The sequence below is a fragment of the Bos taurus genome, chromosome 13 (genome assembly GCF_002263795.3).
Source record: "Bos taurus isolate L1 Dominette 01449 registration number 42190680 breed Hereford chromosome 13, ARS-UCD2.0, whole genome shotgun sequence".
Classification (NCBI taxonomy): Eukaryota; Metazoa; Chordata; class Mammalia; order Artiodactyla; family Bovidae; genus Bos; species Bos taurus.
The window spans coordinates 32,300,979-32,322,022 of record NC_037340.1 but is presented as its reverse complement, the minus strand read 5'-3'; the positions used below and the strand labels follow the sequence as shown (position 1 = coordinate 32,322,022).

The 21,044-nt window shown below is 37.9% G+C and overlaps 1 protein-coding gene across 1 annotated transcript in view; it reads right to left on the bottom strand.

The window, feature by feature from the left end:
- The window catches only part of MRC1 (mannose receptor C-type 1), a 113,136-nt gene that overhangs the window by 31,233 nt on the left and 60,859 nt on the right, over positions 1–21,044 (bottom strand). The window contains exons 12-21 of the mRNA XM_003586772.6: positions 19,725–19,924; positions 17,100–17,227; positions 16,363–16,450; positions 14,761–14,905; positions 12,320–12,361; positions 6,025–6,188; positions 4,904–4,971; positions 3,378–3,478; positions 1,067–1,209; positions 611–725 (exon numbers count right to left, since the gene is read on the bottom strand). Of these exons, the coding sequence (XP_003586820.2) occupies positions 611–725; positions 1,067–1,209; positions 3,378–3,478; positions 4,904–4,971; positions 6,025–6,188; positions 12,320–12,361; positions 14,761–14,905; positions 16,363–16,450; positions 17,100–17,227; positions 19,725–19,924 (1,194 nt within the window). The remainder of the gene's footprint in view (positions 1–610; positions 726–1,066; positions 1,210–3,377; positions 3,479–4,903; positions 4,972–6,024; positions 6,189–12,319; positions 12,362–14,760; positions 14,906–16,362; positions 16,451–17,099; positions 17,228–19,724; positions 19,925–21,044) is intronic.

The window sequence follows — 21,044 nt, the reverse complement described above, 5'->3', positions numbered from 1 at the left end:
ATATAATGAATTTTATTATCTGCTATATGGAAATGGTATGTTTCCTCCTCCTGTTCTTTAAAGCTCTGGCTTATCCTCATGTTTTCTCTAATTTTTTTTTTCTCAATTTGTTCAATGTTTCTATTGGAAAATTAGTTTTATTGAATTATAAGTTATAGGATCAAGTGATTAGAAGAGCAGTAAATGGAAAATGAGCAATTCAAGAATTTTATTCCGAGAAACCTCTACTTTTTTGGCTCTTTTGTGAACAAACCAGTTTGGCAGAAAACGATAGAACTGAAGCTGGAAGATCCAGTTTGATTCCCAGTCCTACCCCTTCCCACCAAGCTCCTTGACCTAAGACTTTCTGCACACCACTTCCTCATTCACACTGGACTGATGATTCCTGCTTCAATAGATTCATTATAAAAATGGAAAGGCGATTTACACATAAGACATTCAGCATAGTGCCTACAACTAATAAAATAGTTCTCAATAAGAGTTTGTTCTTCCTTCCTAGACTTTACTCTAGAAAATAAAAAAATCATTTACTATAAGCAACAGTCTACCATTTTTTAGGGAAAAAATTACATATTTATGTGCATCACTGACTATAATACAGCCCACACACCTTGCTCTTTTTCACTGTATATGGATGCCAGATTTCCTCCAAATCCTATGCAATCTTTTCGTGCCTCTTGCCAATTTTTTCTTTCTTCTTCAACAAATCCAAAGATTTTGAAACACTGGGATGGAAGGGAAAAAAAATCACAGGAATTACATACAGATAATAGTGTGTACTAAAGAAATGAAAATGATTCAGAGCTAAATATATGTTTGCTCACAACCAATCAAAAATGGAGGGGAAAAAAAAAGTTTTTTTCTACCTTGGGACAACAGGCATTTGTGTATTTGGATAATATCTTCAAGTCTACTCTCAATTCCCATAGAGAATGTAACATGGGAGCTCTTGCCTAAAATTCTCTGAATTGATGAGGTAAGCAAAAGTTAACTTAAAGCTGAAAGATTTGCATTGTCACTCTCCATATTGATCAGAGCCAGGACTACAACTAGATTTTCTTAGTACCTTGTGATTGTAAAAATTCCAACCTTCTTTACAACCTCCTGGGACTGACACCGTGGTCGGGACAACTGTGGCATTGATGCTGCTGTTATGGCGCTGGCAGATGAAGGCATTTGGATAACCACAGTTAATGTCATTCCAAAACCCTGACAAACAACAGAATAGTTATATTAGATTTACATATTTACCTTTAAACCCCTTTTTTTCCCAAAACAAACAACTTTTTATTGAAGTAAAGTTGATTTACAATGTTATGTTTTGAGTATACAGCACAGTGACTCCATTTTATATATACTATATAAAAGAATCTGAAAAAGAGGATTATATAAGAATTATATATAAGAATATATATATATATTCTTTTTCAGATTCTTTTCCATTATAGGCTATTACAAGATATTAAAATAGTTCCCTGGGCCATACAGTAGGTGTTTGTTGTTTATCAATTTTACATTTAGTAGTTAAAAATACTTATAAAAAAATGTGTTTACATTGTATAAGGATTCTCAAAAATGATTTATACTACAAACATCATTTACACAAGAGACCAGAAAGATCTATGTGGATAACCTTTTGAGCTTTCACTTAAACCAGTAATAGTTCAATTTTAATCAAGTGTTTGCTACTGCTACTGCTAAGTCGCTTCAGTTGTGTCCGACTCTGTGCGACCCCATAGACGGGAGCCCACCAGGCTTCCACGTCCCTGGGATTCTCAAGGCAAGAACACTGGAGTGGGTTGCCATTTCCTTCTCCAATGCATGAAAGTGAAAAGTAAAAGTGAAGTTGCTCAGGCGTGTCCGACTCTAGCCACCCCATGGACTGCAGCCTACCAGGCTCCTCTGTCCATGGGATTTTCCAGGCAAAAGTACTGGAGTGGGGAGCCTTCTCCGAATCAAGTGTTTACTATGAGCAAAGACTATATTAGGTGTTACACAATTATTTAAATAGCCAGACTTGCTAGTAATAATAATCTAATGATACATAAACTTTATATATATAAGCATTTGCTTAGTAGTTTAGATGTATGATCTCCTCAATTTTCTCGACATCAGATACATTCTGTTGTTACTCCCATTTTACAGATAAAGACATGGAGATAAAAAATGTTTCACAAAATGAGAAGAAGTGAGAAGACTGTGTCATTCATTAGCTTATTTATTTATAAGAAGAAAGGATGTAGTATCCATTCACCTTACAAACTGAACAGTTGTGTTGCTAAAATTAAAATTCTTCATTCTCTCTTTTCTTATCTGATGTAGCACATAACTTGCTACTTTTAGCCTAGGGATGTAGCAAATGACACATCACACTACAGGGCAGATTCTACTCAGCCATAAAAAGGAACAAAATCGTGCCATTTGCAGAGACATGGATGGACCTAGAGTTTGTCATACAGAGTGAAGTAAATCAGAAAGAGGAAAACAAATATTGTATATTAATGCATATACGTGGAATCTAGAAAAATGGTATAGATGAACCTGTTTGCAAAGCAGAAATAGAGACACAGACATGGAGAACCGATGTATGGACACCAAGGAGAGAAAAGTGGAGTGAGATGAATTGGGAGATTGGGATTGACATATATACTTTACTATGAGTAAAATAGATAACTAATGAGAACTTACTATATAGCACAGGGGGAAAAATGAAGGTATAATCTGTTTGTAGGATATATATTAAGTTAACCTTAAAAATGCATTCCAATATACTTTGCTAAGTTGCTTCAGTCGTGTCCAACTCTGTGAGACCCCAGAGACGGCAGCCCACCAGGCTCCTCCGTCCCTGGGATTCTCCAGGCAAGAACACTGGAGTGGGTTGCCATTTCCTTCTCCAATGCATGAAAGTGAAAAGTGAGAGTGAAGTCGCTCAGTCGTGTCCGACCCTCAGCGACCCCATGGGCTGCAGCCTACCAGGCTCCTCCGTCCATGGGATTTTCCAGGCAAGAGTACTAGAGTGGGGTGCCATTGCCTTCTCCACAATATTCTTTAGGTATAGGCAAATACTGCTTGATTCCACTTACACGAGGTACCTAGAAGAGTCTAATTCATAGAGTCAGGAAGTACATCGGTAGGTCCAGGGGCTTGGGGTGGGGGGGATGGGGGATAGGGAGTTAGTGTTTAATGGGGACAGAGTTTCAGTTTAGAAAGGTGAAAAATCGGGAGATGGATGATGGTGAGAGTTTTACAACAGTGTCAATTGTACTCAGTGCCACTGAACTGTATAGTTAAATATGGTTAAAATAGTATCGTTTATATTATGTAATTTTACCACAACAAAAAAAATTTTTTTAAAAGAAGATTGTGATCTTGTCTACCTGAATTTGAATACATGGTTACACAGTTTTCATCATCATTTGCAAAATTGGGTTCACCTGTGGCCCAAGCCACATAATCCACTTTGCTTCCATCCATCCAACTGGAAAAGAAAATTAAGGTATTAGGCAAAAATCTAATTACAAGAGTTAGGAACTCCTAGTGGTGGGAACAGGCAAGTTAATTAAGATGAAGAGACCACAGCATCTTAAGCAAAGAGAAAAGAGGTTTCTACAGAGACCACTAGGAACCCCAGAAAGCTAGCTGCTGCTCCTGGGGCATTGAGATCTCCTGTAGCAACTGGATGCCTGACTAGTCTGCCTTCTTTTCCCTCCACAGAAGAGGTAAGTGCTTTTAGTCCTGAAGTGAGAGAAGAAATGGAGATTCCCAGTTACCCTAGAAATGGACTCAAAGTAAACATCTTCCCATAGTATTTCTTGGGCATGATTCCCACAAAACAAAACTACCCACAGTGAGACAGAGAATATAGAGTTTCTCATTGGGCCCCATTCTCTGATTTTCATGTTTACTCTGGTTCCTTCCAAGATAGGTGAAAAGTGAAAGTTGCTCAGGCCTGTCCGACTCTTTGCAACCCCATGGACTATACAGTCCATGAAATTCTCCAGGCCATAACACTGGAGTGGGTAGCCTTTCCCTTCTTCAGAGGATCTTCCCAACCCAGGGATCAAACTGGGATCTCCTGCATTGCAGGAGGATTCTTTACCAACTGAGCTACAAGGGAAGCCCTCTAAGATAGGTAAGCCAATGTTTATTTTCATAAATTATAGAAATTCTGAGGCTATTAGCTAGAAAGAGAAAGGAGATCATTGAATTCCACCTTCTCTTTTGGAGGTGGTTAAAATGGATGCTTGCCCAAAGGAACATCAAACATCCTGATCTTTAAAAATAATTTATATGGGACTTTCCTGATGGTCCAGTGGTTAAGAGTCCATCTTCCAATGCAGGGGACACAGTTTCATCCCTGGTCAGGAACTAAAATTCCACATGCTAAGGGGCAACTAAGCCTGTGTACCACAACTAGAGAGCCCTCATGCTGTAACGAAGACCCAGAGCAGTCAAAATTTTTTTTAATTTCTAAATCTTTTTAAAAAATAATAATGAGAGTGAGTTTGGGTCTTTCCTGCCCAAAACAGCAACGGCAGTCACAATTGGTTCTGGGCACCAAAGACAGTCCCAATGGGAATAATTTTTCAAATAAATTCAATATTCATATTTGGGTAATACATCTTCCTAATAGATGATTTACTAACAGGTGATGACCCCCTAAAACAGAGAGGTGACATTTTGTAAGTTTCAATCAGAGCTTGAGTTGTTTATCTGAGAACTATATTGTTGAAAATACTTAAAAGGACTTTTTAAAATTAGTTTTTTAAAAAGATCCTCTGTAGATTGAGAGGCCAACAGGATTTTTTTTAATGCATTTAGCAAAAAGAAAGTCTGAAAATTGCTCTTTAGTGTTCATCAGGTCACTGTCCTTAGCAAAGTTGTTTTATTTTGATTTACTTACATAAATTTTTTATCCAAGCTGATCAATAAACCAATAAAATATGCCGGCTGTACATCATTCCTGTTCACCTAGAACATGTAAGTTTACATATAGTTCAATCTGTACTTATATGATAGGCAAATTTTAAATAAAACCTACAGGTTAATGAGACAGGCTGTTAGGGACTTTTCTAAGGAGGCAATCAAGCAGAAACTCTGTTGTACATTCAATGTTTTTCACAGAAATAAAATGGAAAAAAAATGCACATTATGTAACAACCCGTATTTATATAGCAAATACCTTAAGACATTCTCTGTAATATAAAATACCATTAGTAATTAGATATTATTAAAGATATTCTTTTAAACAAAGTAATCATTTGGGATTATGTGTCTAAGGAAAGACTTCTCCATCCACACATATATTGGTGCAATATTAGGAAATACCTTGAAATTTTCAAACCATGGTATATCTATGAAAATGGAGACGAATCAGACTACACTCCAAAACCTTCATAATGAAATGAATTCTTACTCTTTCATTACTGTTGAGTTTAATTTTTCCTTCTCTCTTACCACTTTTCTGGATAACAATAAAGATGCCATGAAGATTTTTAAAAAGGAAGAGTGAGTGAAGTATGCTTGGAAAAAATCAATTATACTTTAGCTGTTAGCTGAAATTTCGGTATAGTCAAGAAACAGTCTTATATGAATAATCAAACTGTACTATCTATTGACCAAGAAACTAATCCAACTAAGACATAAATTAATAATCAACTTACACTGTATACAAGGGTTCAGGACTGATATGTAACAACTAGTTAAGAATGATAATCTTTGAAAACAAAATTAGTGAAGTCAAGCCATCAAGTCTGGATTCTCCCAAAGCCCAGTCAGTCCTCCCAAAAAGTCTAAACACTGTTTCTGGGTTCTATGATTCTGCACTGAATATTCCAACAATCAAGTCATTCACTTATGTGATGGCCAGCACCCTCCTCCCTTCCCCTGGGACTCATATCTTTACTCCTGACCTTAGGAGGTTCAAATTCAGCACATAATTGGAAATTGCACCATGAGGTAGCAATTGCAGACATTATTGTTGCTTATCACATGTCACTATTTCATTCTTATTCACATTCTTACATATTTCCATAGAAACTTCTTTTCACTTTCACTTCGGATAGAAACAAGATCACCAAAATTCCTCTTGCAAAATTCTCGTGCCTTGTCCATGGTTGCCTTCTCTTTGCTGAAATAATACTGGTAGTCTTTGTAAATAACCCACCCATCATCGGTGACTGGTAGATCTGAAAAATAAATGAAAAAGGTGATGAATTTTACTTAGACGGATTCAAGAATCTGGTATGTAAGCTACACAAAAGTGAAAAGGGCAGAGCAGCCCTTCAGAGGTATCTGCAACTCTGAGAACTCAGAAGGAGCAGAACATTTATGCCAATATAGACTGAATTACCTAAACCCAAATATCTACTTTCCAACAATTCTGTAAAAACTAAGTTCCACTTATCATTATTGGGTAAGAGAACTCCCAACGTTACATTCATCAAAGAATCACAGAGCTGGAATAATTAACATACATGTACCCAGATGTTCTAGATTCAAAGAATAGAAGCCATGAGAAAGCAGTTTTCATCTCAGTGTAACAAAGAGGTTTTAACAGATGTACTTTGATGCTTCAGTGTATAATTGGAGAACTAAGGAATTCCCATACGCGGAGAGCTTCCAAGGCTTCTTCCCAATCAAAGAATTCTATGGTTCTGTGCTGTAGCAGGCTGAATAAGAGTCCAAAACATACACAGGTCTTTTTTGCTTTTAGAATTGATTCGGCTGCACTGGGTCTTAGTTGTGGCTTACACTGGGGTCTTTAGTTGTGACAGTGTGTGTTCTAGTTCCCTAACCAAGGATTGAACCTCAGCCCTGCATTGGGAGCATGGAGTCTTAGCCACTGGATCAACAGGGAAGTCCTGATATCCACGTATTAATATCTGGAATCTGTAAATGTTATACAGAAAAAAGGTACTTTGTAGATGTGATTAAGTTAAAAACTTTAGATGGAGAGATTATCCTAAGTTTTCTAGGTAGGCCCCAAATGTAAATCATAAGTATCCTTATAGTGGGAGACAGAGGGAGATGTGAGTACAGAAGAAGGTGGCTTTGTGACAAATGAAGGAAGATGCTACATCGTTGGTTTTGATGAAGAAGGAGTGGGCCATTAACCAACAAATGTAAGGAATGCAGCTCTAGAGCTGGTGACAACAAGGCTATAGACTCTCCTTTAGAGCCTCTGGAAGGAGCATGGTCCTGTCCATCCCTTGATTTCAGCCCAGGGAAACTGAGATCATATTCCTGACCTCCAGAACTGTAAGAGAATAAATGCGTGTAGCCACCAAATTTGTGGTAATCTGTTACAGCAGCTATAGGAAAGTCATACATGAGGCCCTTGGATTTGATTCATGAACACTGAGAAATTGCATTAACATGCCTGATGCTTGTGCATGTCAGTATCTGTCTGGAGGAGAAGATGCAAGTTCTCATAAGATTCTCAAAGATATTAAGAATCTCTTTTATCTTCCCAGGGTAAGCATTCCACACCCACCCCCCACCCCTCTAAGAAAGCAATGAGAGAAAAAAAATCTATCAATATCAGAAAAGAAAAAAAAAGGCGGAGGTAGAACAAGATGGCAGAAGAGTAGGTTGACATGGAGTACATCTCTCTCCACGGATACATCAGGAATACACCTTCAGACACAGAAGTGCATGCAGAATACCAGCTGAGAGCAGACAGGAGTACCTGAGCAGCGGAAAAGAATACATAGAACCACACAAAACTCGGTAGGAGGAAGGAACTAGGGGGAAAGACAGGAGTGTTAGTAGGACTGGACCTGCCCTCGGTGGGTGGGGGAACTGAAGCAGGGGTCTGATCCCTACATCAGGGCAACTGTCTGAGTCAGAGGAGAAAAATTTAAGGCTGAGAGTGAAACTGCTGACCTGTGGCAGCCTAAATGGAATGAGAATCAGACAGTCTTTGCTGCAGCCATACACACCCTGGACAGGGACGCAGGTCCTGTGGAAGGCGCAGAAGCTGGGAGCTGGAGTTTAGGGACTGTGGAGCAATCCCAAGGCGAGGGTTGCTGTTGACTGTGGAGAGACGGTGAGGGGATATGAGGGAGGAGGTTGTGGGGGGAAATGCCTGTGGAGGAAAGCCAGGCAGCCATGGAAGCAAGGCGATACTGCTGAATCACACGTAGAGGGTGGAGCCATCACCATAGCCTCTCTCCCCATCTGCCAGCATCAGCAGCTGAACAATAGAGAGGTTGGCCCATCAAACATCTGACGCACTGAACTACAGAGTAGGACCCTACCCAGGGTGCCCCTTTAAGTGCCTGACATGCTGATCTACAGAGTAGGACCCCAGCCAGGGGAGCCACCCTATGTTCCTGATGTGCTGAACAATAGAGAAGGACCCCAGGCAAGGGAGCCCTCTAAGTGCCTGAACGGGTGGAGCTACAGACAATAGGTTACTGAAGAAATCAAAAGGGAAATCAAAATATTTCTAGGAAGAAATGACAATGAAAACATGACAACTCAAAACCTATGGGATGCAGCAAAAGTAGTTCTAACAGGGAAGTTTATAGCATTACAAAAGCTCTCACTGTTTTCAGATGACATGATACTGTACATAGAAAACCCTAAAGACAGTATCAGAAAATTACTAGAGCTAATCAGTGAATTTAGCAAAGTTGCATATACCTCAAGAAACAAGAAAAACATTGAATAGACAACCTAACTTAACACCTAAAACAATTGGAAAAGGAAGAACAAAAGAACCCAAAATTAGTAGAAGGAAAGAAATCATAAAGATCCAAGCAGAAATAAATGCAAAAGAAATGAAAGAAACAATAGTAAAGATTAATAAAACTAAAAGCTGGTTCTTTGAGAAGATAAACAAAATTGACCAACCTTTAGCCAGACTCATCAAGAAAAATAAAATAATCAAATCAACAAAATTAGAAACAAAAAAGGAGAGGTTACAACAGACAATGCAGAAATACAAAGGATTACAAGAGACTATTATGAACAATTATGTGGCAATAAAATGGATAACCTGGAAGAAATGGACAGATTCTTAGAAAAGTTCAATCTTTCAAGACTGAACCAAGAAGAAATAGAAATTATGAACAACCCAATTACAAGCACTGAAACTGAAGCTGTGATAAAAAATCTGCCCAAAAAACAAAAGCCCAGGACCAGATGGCTTCACAGGAGAATTCTATCAAATATTTAGAGAAGAGCTAATGCCTATCCTTCTAAAACTCTTTCCAAAAATTGCAGAGGAAGGAACACTTTCAAATTCATTCAATGAGGCCACCATCACCCTTATACCAAAACCAGACAAAGACAACACAAAAAAAGAAAACTATAGGCCAGTATCACTGATGAACATAGATGCAAAAATCCTCAACAAAATTTTAGCAAACAGAATTCAGCAACACATCAAAAAGCTCATATAGCATAATCAAGTTGGGTTTATTCCAGGGATGCAAGGATTCTTCAATATACATAAATCAATGTGATACACCATATTAACAAATTGAAAGATAAAAATCATATGATAATCTTGATAGATGCACAAAAAGCCTTTGACAAAATTCAGCACCCATTTATGATTAAAACTCTTCAAAAAATGGGCACAGAAGGAACCTACCTCAACATAGCAAAGGCCATATATGATAAGCCTACAGCAAACATTATTCTCAATGGTGAAAACCTGAAAGCATTCCCCCTAAGATCAGGAACAAGACAAGGGCGTCCACTTTCACCACTATTATTCAACATAGTTCTGGAAGTGCTAGCGACAGTAATCAGGGAAGAAAAAGAAATAAAAGGAATCTAGGTTCAGAAAAGAAGAAGTAAAGCTCTCACTGTTTTCAGATGACATGATACTGTATATAGAAAACCCTAAAGACAGTATCAGAAAATTACTAGAGCTAATCAGTGAATTTAGCAAAGTTGTAGGATACAATATCAATACACAGAAATCACTTCCATTTCTATATACTAACAATGAAAAACCAGAAAGAGAAATTAAGGAATCAATCCCATTCACCATTGCAACAAAAAGAATTAAATATCTAGGAATAAGCTTACCTAAGGAGACAAAAGAACTATACACAGAAAATTATAAGACACTAATGAAAGAAATCAAAGATGACATAAACAGATGGAGAGATATTCCATATTCCTGGGTAGGAAGAATCAATATTGTTAGAATGACTATACTACCAAATGCAATCTACAGATTCAATGTGATCCCTATCAAATTACCAATGGCATTTTTCACAGAACTAGAACAAAAAATTTCAGAATTCATATGGAAACACAGAAGACCCTGAACAGCCAAAGCAGTCTTGAGAAAGAAGACTGGAGCTGTAGGAATCAACCTTCCTGACTTCAGATTATACTACAAAGCTACAGTCATCAAGACAGTATGGTACTGGCATAGAAACAGAAATACAGACCAATGGAACAAGATAGAAAGCCCAGAAATAAACCCATGCACCTATGGGTACCTTATATTTGACAAAGGAGGCAAGAATATACAATGGGGCATAGATAGCCTCTTCAATAAATGGTGCTGGGAAAACTGGACAGCTACATGTAAAAGAATGAAATTAGAACACTTTGTAACACCATATACAAAGATAAACTCAAAATGGATTAAAGACCTAACTGTAAGACCAGAAACTATAAAACTCCTAGAGGAAAACATAGGCAGAACACTCTCTGACATAAATCAAAGCAAGATCCTCTATGAACCACCTCCTAGAGTAATAGAGATAAAAACAAAAGTAAACAAGTGGGACCTGATTCAACTTAAAGCTTTTGCACAGCAAAGGAAATTATAAGCAAGGTGAAAAGATAACCCTCAGAATGGGAGAAAATAATAACAAATGAAACAACTGACAGAGGATTAATTTCCAAAATATACAAGCAGCTCATACAACTCAATGCCAGAAAAACAAACAACCCAATCAAAAAGTGAGAAAAAGACCTAAACAGACATTTCTCCACAGAAGACATACAGATGGCTAACAAACACATGAAAAGATGCTCAACGTCGCTCATTATCAGAGAACTGCAAATCAAAACTACAATGAGATATCACCGTACACCAGTCAGAATGGCCATCATAAAAAAACCTACAAACAATAAATGCTGGAAAGGGTGTGGAGAAAAGGAACACTCCTGCACTTTTGATGGGAATGTAAATTGATACAGATACTATGGAAGACAGTTCAGAGATTCCTTAAAAAACTAGGAATAAAACCACCGTATGACCCAGCAATCCCACTCCTAGGCATATACCCTGAGGAAACCAAGATTGAAAAAGACACATGTATCCCATTGTTCATTGCAGCACAATTTACAATAGCTAGAACACAGAAGCAACCTAGATGCCCATTGGCAGATGAGTGGATAAAGAAGTTGTGGTACATATACACAATGGAATATTACTCAGCCATAAAATGAAATGCCTTTGAGTCAGTTCTGATGAGGTGGATGAACCTAGAACCTATTATACAGAGTGAAGTAAGTCAGAAAGAGAAATATAAATATCATATTCTAATGCATATATATGGAATCTAGAAAAACGGTACTGAAGAATTTACTTACAGGGCAGCGATGGAGAAACAAAGAGAATAGACTTATGGATATGGGGAGAGGGGAGGAGAGGGTGAGCTGTATGGAAAGAGTAACATGGAAATTTACATTACCATATGTAAAACAGATAGCCAGTGGGAATTTGCTGTATGGCTAAAAATCTCAAACAGGGGCTCTATATCAACCTAAAGGGGTGGGATGGGGAGGGAGATAGGAGGGAAGTTCACAAGGAAGGGGATATATGTATACCTATGACTGAGTCAGGTTGAGGTTTGATAGAAAACAACAAAATTCTGTAAAGCAATTATCCTTCAATAAAAAAATTTAAAAAAGAATAACCTGTACACCAATAGTATATTAACACATACATATGGAATTTAGAAAGATGATAAGGACAATCCTATATGCAAGGCAGCAAAAGAGACACAGATGTAAATAACAGACTTTTGGACTCTGTGGGAGAAGGTGAGGATGGGATGATTTGAGAGAATAGCACTGAAACATGTATATTATCATACGCAAAACAGATGACCAGTCCAAGTTCGATGCATGAAACAGGGCACTCAAAGCCAGTTCTGTGGGACAACTCAGAGGGATTCGGTGGGGAGGCGGGTAGGAGGAGGGTTCAGGATGGGGAGACACAGGTGCACCCATGGCCGTTCATGGTGATGTATGGCAAAAACCACCACAAGATTGTAAAGTAATTAGCCTCCAATTAAATTAATTAATTAAAAAAAAAAACAACAGAAACACCTACTGTCGTGAGGAGCTGGTGTTGGCTCAGGTTTGGGAGTTTGTCCTGGAAAACAAGAGAAAATAAGATATAAAAGGTGATTGAATTTGTGCTATTTCATATCCTCTGGTTTCATTATTTTCATGGATTAATATAGCTAAAAGCTTAACTCTTCTTTCTCTTCCTTCCACTCTCCAATTTTACTATCATGTTGTGAGGGAGAAAAGCAAAGGGAAACAAAATTAGGAGTTTAAGAGTTCAACAAATTAGGTACAATACCACTAAAAATTGGAAGACAGTTTTTAAGCACAACAAGCAGCATTATATAAAGAAAGAAAAGAACACGAGTTTTGGAATCAGAAAACCTAGGTTCAAATCCCAGTTCAGGTTCAAATTTCTTACCTTTAATTTTCTCAACTACAAAAAGGAGTTGTCACCCACGTAAAGAGATGGGATAAAATATGCAAGTTATCGGTATTTAGAAGCTGCTCAATAGATGTTATTTTTACAGTAACACATCTTATAATCAGCTGTGAAAGTATAAATTTTCATTATTTGAAACCATTAGATATGAGCTATTTATTTATAAAATATAGTTTCTTCAAAAAAGCATATTCTTACTAAATGCACATTTTATGAAAAGTTAAATATTTTTCTTTCCAAGTAGTTAATGATCTACCTGGACTTTGTCAGAATCTGATAAAAGGACTCAAGTTATGTAGCTTTTGGTTTAATGAATTGAACATCTGTAAGAATAGAGCTACCAATAACACACAAGGAAATTAGTCCTTGGGAGCAAAGAGACCTTTAAAGAAAAACTGTCCACTATTCATTCCTCCAAATTCCTGTGAAATGCCAGGCTGTATGAAGCACAAGCTGGAATCAAGATTGCCGGAAGAAATATCAATAACCTCAGATATGCAGATGATACCACCCTTAAGGCAGAAACTAAAGAGGAGCTAAAGAGCCTTTTGATGAAAGTCAGAGAGCAGAATGAAAAAGCTGGCTTAAAATTCAACATTCAAGAAACAAAGATCACGGCATCTGGTCCCATCATTTCATGGCAAATAGATGAGGAAACAGTGGAAACAGTGTTAGACTTTATTTTCTTGGGCTCCAAAATCACTGCAGATGGTGACTGCAGTCATGAAATTAAAAGACGCTTGCTCCTTGTAAGAGAAGCTATGACCAACCTAGACAGCATATTAAAAAGCAAAGATACTACTTTGCCGACAAAGGTCCATCTAGTCAAAGCTATGGTTTTTCCAGTAATCATGCATGGATGTGAGAATTGGACCATAAAGAAAGCTGAGTGCTGAAGAATTGATGCTTTTGAACTGTGGTGTTGGAGAAGACTCTTGAGAGTCCCTGAACTGCAAGAAGAACCAACCAGTCAATCTTAAAGGAAGTCAGTCCTGAATATTCATTGGAAGGACTGATGCTGAAGCTGAAACTCCAACACTTTGGCCAACTGATATGAAGAACTGACTCACTTGAAAAAACACTGATGCTGGGAAAGATTGAAGGCAAGAGAAGAAGGGAATAACAGAGGAGGAGATGATTGGATGGCATCACTGACTGGATAGAAATGAGTTTGAGCAAGCAAGATTTGGTGATGGACAGTTTTGGAAGCCTGGCGTACTGCAGTCCACGGGGTCGCAAAAAGTCAGACGCAACTGAGCGACTGAACTGAATGGATTCATTCCTCCATCCTGAAAACACTGTAAACACTCATCTAAGCAAGAGTAAGGCAAACAGCAGGAGAGCAGCAGCACAGTATTTTCAGCGAGTTGGAGCTGTAGCCAAGGTTCCCAGACAGCAGAGGGCGATGTGGTTCTATTTATCTGTTGACAAAGGAGGAAGTTAATATACATTTTGGTTCAAGGGTGGGCCTATTTATCTTAAAAGAATCTGACTTGGCTATGTGGAGCTTTGTGAGTCATTAATCACAACTGATGCGTATGCATTGATCATTGTTGACCATCAACAACATGGTGGATCTTATAGCATCAGGGGCCTCAGAATGGTGCCAGCTCTTCGGATGAACATCCTTGAGAAATCAGTCTGCAGTATGTTCAGACTGAGGGAGATAGCACCTACTGGATGATGAATGTGGGTCAGAGGGTGAAAATCCCCCAACAGAAATCACACTCTATTTACTCTGCTTACAGAGTCAAACATCTACCCACTCCCACGACTGCAGGAACTGAACAGGAACAGCAGCTCCTGAGAACTATTTTGGAGGCCACGCTCCGGTCCAGGATTCTGGGCTGGCCTTTTCATCCTCTGTTCCTTTGGAAGATTTATCTGTGCTCAGTGAGTTCACTCTTATCCTGTGAAGTGATGGCCCTTGGTGGTCCCTTATATTATTCCATTTGTTTGGTTGCATGAATAAAGGGAAGACTTTGGGATCACAGGAGGTTAGTGTTCCAATCTGATATAAAGCAGAGGGCAGGTCATCTTACCTTTTCGTATCTGGCAAATCCAGTTGTTAAGATGTTCACAGTTAATGTCATTCCAGGACATACCAGGGTCACCTTTTAACTCACCACAGTATTCAACATTTTGATAATTATTAGGTTCTCCATAAGCCCAATTTTCATATGACACCTATGTTAGAAACATTACATTACAACCATTAGCCAATACCAATCATCTATCCCTAGTGATTCACTTGGTAAAGAATCTGCCTGCAATGCAGGAGACCCGGGTTCCACCCCTGGGTCAGGAAGATTCCCTCAGAGAAGGAAACTGCAACCCACTTCAATACTCTTGCCTGGAGAATTCCATGGCCAGAGGAGCCTGGCAGGCTACAGTCCATGGGATTGCAAAGAGTTGGACACGACTATGCGACTAACTTTCACTTTCATCCAAACACAAAAGGAAAGATATGTTCACTTTTTTATTCTCTACTTTTTTTCACAATATGTTTGCTTTGAAAACAAGTTTGATGAGAACAGCTGGGAAAGAAATAGCTCATATTACATGAAAACTTTTGAACCTGAATAGACTATTTTAATTATTAAAAAATTTTCTTTACTCTTATTAAATGGAATGTATCCAGGACCACAAAAGTGGGATTTGTATATAGGAAAAACTTGGTATAGAAGTTCTACTTCTCAGTATTGTGAGTTCCTAAATTTACAACTCATCCTGAAGGGATAACATTTCATTGTGATATTTGGAACTTTCTTTTATTAGAGGGGTAGGAGAAAGAAATGGAGAAGGAAATGGCAACCCACTCCAGTACTGTTGTCTTTAAAATCCCATGGATGGAGGAGCCTGGTAGGCTACAGCCCATGGGGTCGCAAAGAGTTGGACACGACTGAGCGACTTCACTTCACCAGGAGAAAGAAATAAAACTAGTTCTCCTTACAAACAAAAAGGACTTCTGAATATTGCTAACAAAGCTACCAAACGTTACCAAGATGAATACTGGAAATAAGTGGAGGGCTAGGATTAGGTCCACTATGGTGTTTTCAGAGAGGAATCATAGCCTATATCATGACCTATTTTCCAGAGATCTAAATACAAAACCCTTGCTATCAATGGAGACATCAAATAATCCACCCTACACAAGTGCTTTGAAAAGCTGCTAATGGGTGGTAAGGGGAGGCAGAACTGAAATTACACAAAATCACTCCCTGCTGAGAATGGAGAAGTCTCACAAAAGTCAATGGTTGACACAAGTCAATGGTTTCTAATAGAATATCAAAAGTTATTTCCATATCTCCTAGTCTATAAGACAACATAAAACAGTTTTTAAGAAGTCTAGCTACTTACATACCAATTTGGCATGAGAGAAGGAAGACATTATTTTATATAAATTAGAAGAATGAGTTTCCTAATTTTTTTCAGTCTATCATGGTTCCACCTCAGGTGAACAGAACTGTCCTGGGTCAGAGGCAGAATAATGACCCTAACATAGCATTTATTTTGCATAGAAAAATGTCTATAATTATCATCATAACCCATCTTACCAAAAATTTTGAGTAACCCAAAAAGATAACATCAAAATAAAGACACAATAAAAGTAAGAAAAGTATCTATGAAATCAAATTACTCACAGGGGATCCATCACTCCAAGTAAAGCCCTCGGAAGGACTTCCATATGTCAGTCCCAACCAAAATAGTTCATGGTAGCTTCCACTAGCCCTGCAACATACAAGATATAAAGGCAGCTTATGGTACTATATGAACCAAGTTTGGTTACCTATGAGTCCTAATCAAATTTGAAAATGACTCCCAAAATATAAATTGGTTAGTACACAGGTGAAGGATTAAATGACTAAATATAAGCATTATTCAACAGTTGCACATTTTGGTACAACTTGTAAATATCCTGAAAACAAGCTGCTGTTTGAAATAATTGTAAAGCATTGAGATATTCATTCATTTAATAAACGAATAATAAGTGTCTTATGCTTTTATAGAGCAATTCATCTCAGGATTTATAGCTATAAAATTAAAGCATTTGGAAATGAAGTGAAAGTCACTCAGTCGTGTCTGACTTTTTGCAACCCCACGGACTGTAGCTTGTCAGGCTACTCTGTCCATGGAATTCTCCAGGCCAGAATTTGGAAGTGAAACTAGGTCCAAAAGTACCCACAGATTTGGGATATAGTATCACCAGTTCAATGGACGTGACCTGGGCACAGTCTAGGAGATGATGAGGGGCAGGGAGCTCTGGCATGCTGCAGTCTATGGTTTGCAGAGTCGGACACAACTTGACAACTGAATAACATACAACAAATGTGTACTCAAAGGGTCAAAGGAAGGAGTATTAACTAGAAAAGATACTTACGTTACTAATCTCCATATTGCTTGCTGTTCCTCCTTACTATTGATACTAGCTAGATCTCCACCCAGAGCTCTACAAAAATCTCGAGATTCAAACCACGTTTTCTTCTCATGTTTTCCTTTTGCAAACAGCTAAAAGTAATACAGATTCAGAATTTATTTTACACTTCACAGCTTATCAAACCAAGAGAAATAATTATCTACTTTTGACGAGATTTCATTTAGCGAAAAGCAAGACATTACAATGGCCCCAAGCAACATAATTCTCTTGGCTGAAAATCAATTTGTGAGAGAATATTTGGGTAACAGAGTTTAGCAGATGATTTTGTTGAGAAAACCCTAGAAAATATAATTATTTTATAGCACTGAAAAAGTCGGATTGAAAGGTTTAGGTATATGGGTTAGGCATACAGCTTCTTAAAGAAGACAGGATTAATTTGGTTGTGTCAACTATGCCATTCAAATGGAAAAGAATGAAAGAAACTTGATATAGAGGAAGCAAACATAAATAAAAATTTAAGGATAATAACCTCCCTAAGATAGTGCCACAGTTTTGTTATCCTGTTTAACTTAAACACTGAATAACCTGGGAGTCTTCCAATGCTTCATTGGTATGCTCTTAAAATTATCTTATCATTTTTGCTTATGGTTGCATATTTTAACAAAGATTGGAGGTCATGGCATGACAGACAGTAATTGGACAGAGCATGTAAAAAAAAAATGGTATGTAAGCTAAATTTAGTATTTATTTAGAATTTAGAGAATATGTCATATTACCCAGAGGACTGCTGGGGGAATGGAACCCACAGGGATCCATCAGGATGTAAACAGTGGAGCAGTTTACATCACTGTATTCCTCAACTTTTATAATTTTTATTTATTGCTTCTCATGAGACATGGCCTGTATCATTATAGGCTTGTAGAAAAGGAGTTTGTTTCCAATAGACCTGTGGTTGTCTAGTTGTCACCAAGCAACCTGAGGCAATCTTCACCTTGACCCTACTTGAGTTATTGGGACACGTGTGCCTTGAGCAACTTTTCATTGCAGTAACTCCCAAGACCTCTGTGAGTAACTCAACTTGTGTAGATGGTGATAGAAGATTTTATTTTTGTAAATCAACTTACTAAAATAGCTGAACTTTATTAAGAATTTTCACACCTTAGTATGTACAAAGATGGTCTATATATTTTCAGACAAACCCTACCCCAAGCACCTCCAAAATCATAATTCCTAGGGAAGCACACATTTGAATTTGTTAAACATCTACCCAGATAATGTCTGCTGGAATTCTTGGTTCATTTTCCAGCTCTGGAAAATTCTGTACTGTCTCTCAGAAATCCTGCAACAAATCTCCATAGCCTGCCACTCTCCCGTGAATGGCTGTGTATAGGATGAACCTGGCCTTTGTGTAATAACTCAAAAGTTTCCAGAGGCAACAATAAAATACCTGATTTGCTTTGTATTAGTTTTCAACCCATTCGTAAAATCTTCTCCAGTCTTGGCCCAATATTTTCCCTTCTATGTAAATTATGCTTTAAGCTGGACTGGCTAATCTGTATTAAATAGCTCATTAGTCTTTGTTATTGCTAGTGGTAGTTACCAACCAAATTAGCCCTTAAGTTAGAGACTAAGCAACCTCATTCCAATACACATTAGCAACTGAATTTCTTCATCAGCTTTGTCTAACTGTCTTACAAAACATGCCAGAGCCATATGCCTCAAAGGATAGAATAAAAGAGGTCCCGAGAACTGGCCATTAGAGAATAATGTCATTAAGTTGTAGTTAAGTATTGGGTTGACCAAAAAGTTTGCTTGGGTTTTTCTGTAACATCTTACAGGAAAACCCAAATGAATTTTTTGGCCAACCCAATACATTGCTATATTTGGCTAAATCCAACCTTCTCTAGAAAGAATATGATTTACAAGAAAGAAAAAGACCTAAATGCTTAATTCACTGGAGTCGGGGTATGTTTTTTATTTGTTTGGGTGAACTTGATTGCATAAAGAGAAAATGGGTGATCTCACATAGGAATGTACTAAGTGACTACAGGATATCAAACTGTCATTTACGAGTCACTGAATGGCCATGTACTCCCTACCTAACAGTCCTTCATCTTCCATCAGGCATCATAATCAGGGGTTAAATAAGAACACAGGAATATTCTCTCTAGAATCCCCATGTAGCTTGATTGCAGATTTGTTTATCAATTCACTTAGCCAAAAGCTTGAGCTCCAAGAACAGAGCCAAAATGGGATGCCATAGGATAGCATGAGGTGGGGCAGGAATTTTTATTGAGAAAAAGAAATGTGAGCTCAGAAAGCATGGGAAAGAGGAAAGATGCCAAGTGTATGGAGTGATAAAGGCAGAGCAGGTGAAGAAAGGCTGGTGTGACTTCTATTTACAGTATCGGTCATGTTTGTTGGTCTGAATGCAACTGGTTCTTATCTTTCCACCCAAGGAACGCTCTTTCAAAACAACAAATGCCCAAGTCCCCTTTCAGATCAATAACATCGGAATTTCTATAGGTTCAACCCGGACATTGCTTTTGTTTTGTTTTCATTCCTTAGATGATTCTTTAGGCTGAAACATATCCCCAGTTCTTGAAGAGCTCAGCAATGGATACTTACTTTGAAGCACAAGCTTGTTTTACTGGAGGCACCCCAATCCTCTGGACATTTGGGTTCAGGGGTGGTTGTGGGCTCTGGTGGGCGAGTGACTCCTTCTGCCCAGTGTTTGCACACAAATTTTGCCTTTTCTTCACATCTCAAGACATCCCACAAGCCCCCTGCAACCCCAGTCTTCATGGCAACACATCCGGCTTTCCGTCCTGCAGGTTAACAAAGCAGAATTCACAAGAGGTGATTGTGAAACCTGGCTGTGCTCAAAGAGCTCAAACCTGAGCCTCAAGTAGAAAATGTAGAGGAGACACTCTGCAGCATTTCACAATTGCTTTGTTCTATTTCTGAACCATTATTTGCCTTTTATTTGCATGGCCTATATCCCCAACTGAATTATCAATATAATCTCAAATGTTAAGGTTTGGCAGAAATAGAGACATAGATAGATGTAGGGAGCAAACATATGGACACCAAGGGGGGAAGGGAAAGTGGGATGTGTTGGGAGATTGCGATTGATATATCTATACTATTGATACTATGTATAGAATAAGTAACTAATGAGAACCTGCTGTATAGCACAGGGAACTGTACTCAATGCTCTGTGGTGACCTATATGGGAAGGAAATCCAAAACAGAGGGGATCTCTGTATACATATGGCTGACTCATTTTGATTTACAGCAGAAACGAACACAACATTGTAAAGCAACTTGTACTCCTATAAAAAGCAATTAACAGTCACCAGAAGGTAACCCAAGACCTTCATGTGAAAGTAACTCTGAAAAAAAAAAATTGTCAGGGTTTTGGTAACATTTTGTATTTCTAATATCTGGTGGGGTCCCCCGCACCGAACAGAGACATAACAATACAATATTTTTAGTATGATAAAATCTATCCTAACGACAAAAATAACGGGTTTTGTTTTACCAAGGAAATTGTTTTTTATTTATTTTTTATTTTTTAATTTTTTTTAGTCTTATGTAGTGTTTATTTGGACAAATTACATAATCTCTGTGATCTAGTATTCATATACATATATATGAAGGTAAAGGATTTTTAGTACATTTTTCGCTCACTTGATGGATATAAAGCACTATAGTATATGCTAGAGAAGAAAGAGAACTTTCAACTTTCTGGATCATGAAATATTGTCATAGGATTAGTGTGTTTCAGATTGAACTAATGTTCAAAAATTTGCTAAAAATTTCTATCTGTTAATTCAGAACATACAAAGGTGAATAATTTTTATTTCATATTCTACAGATGTAACACAATTATACTGGCTTCACAGTTTATTATTAAACTCAGCAGTGGCCACAGGACTGGAAAAG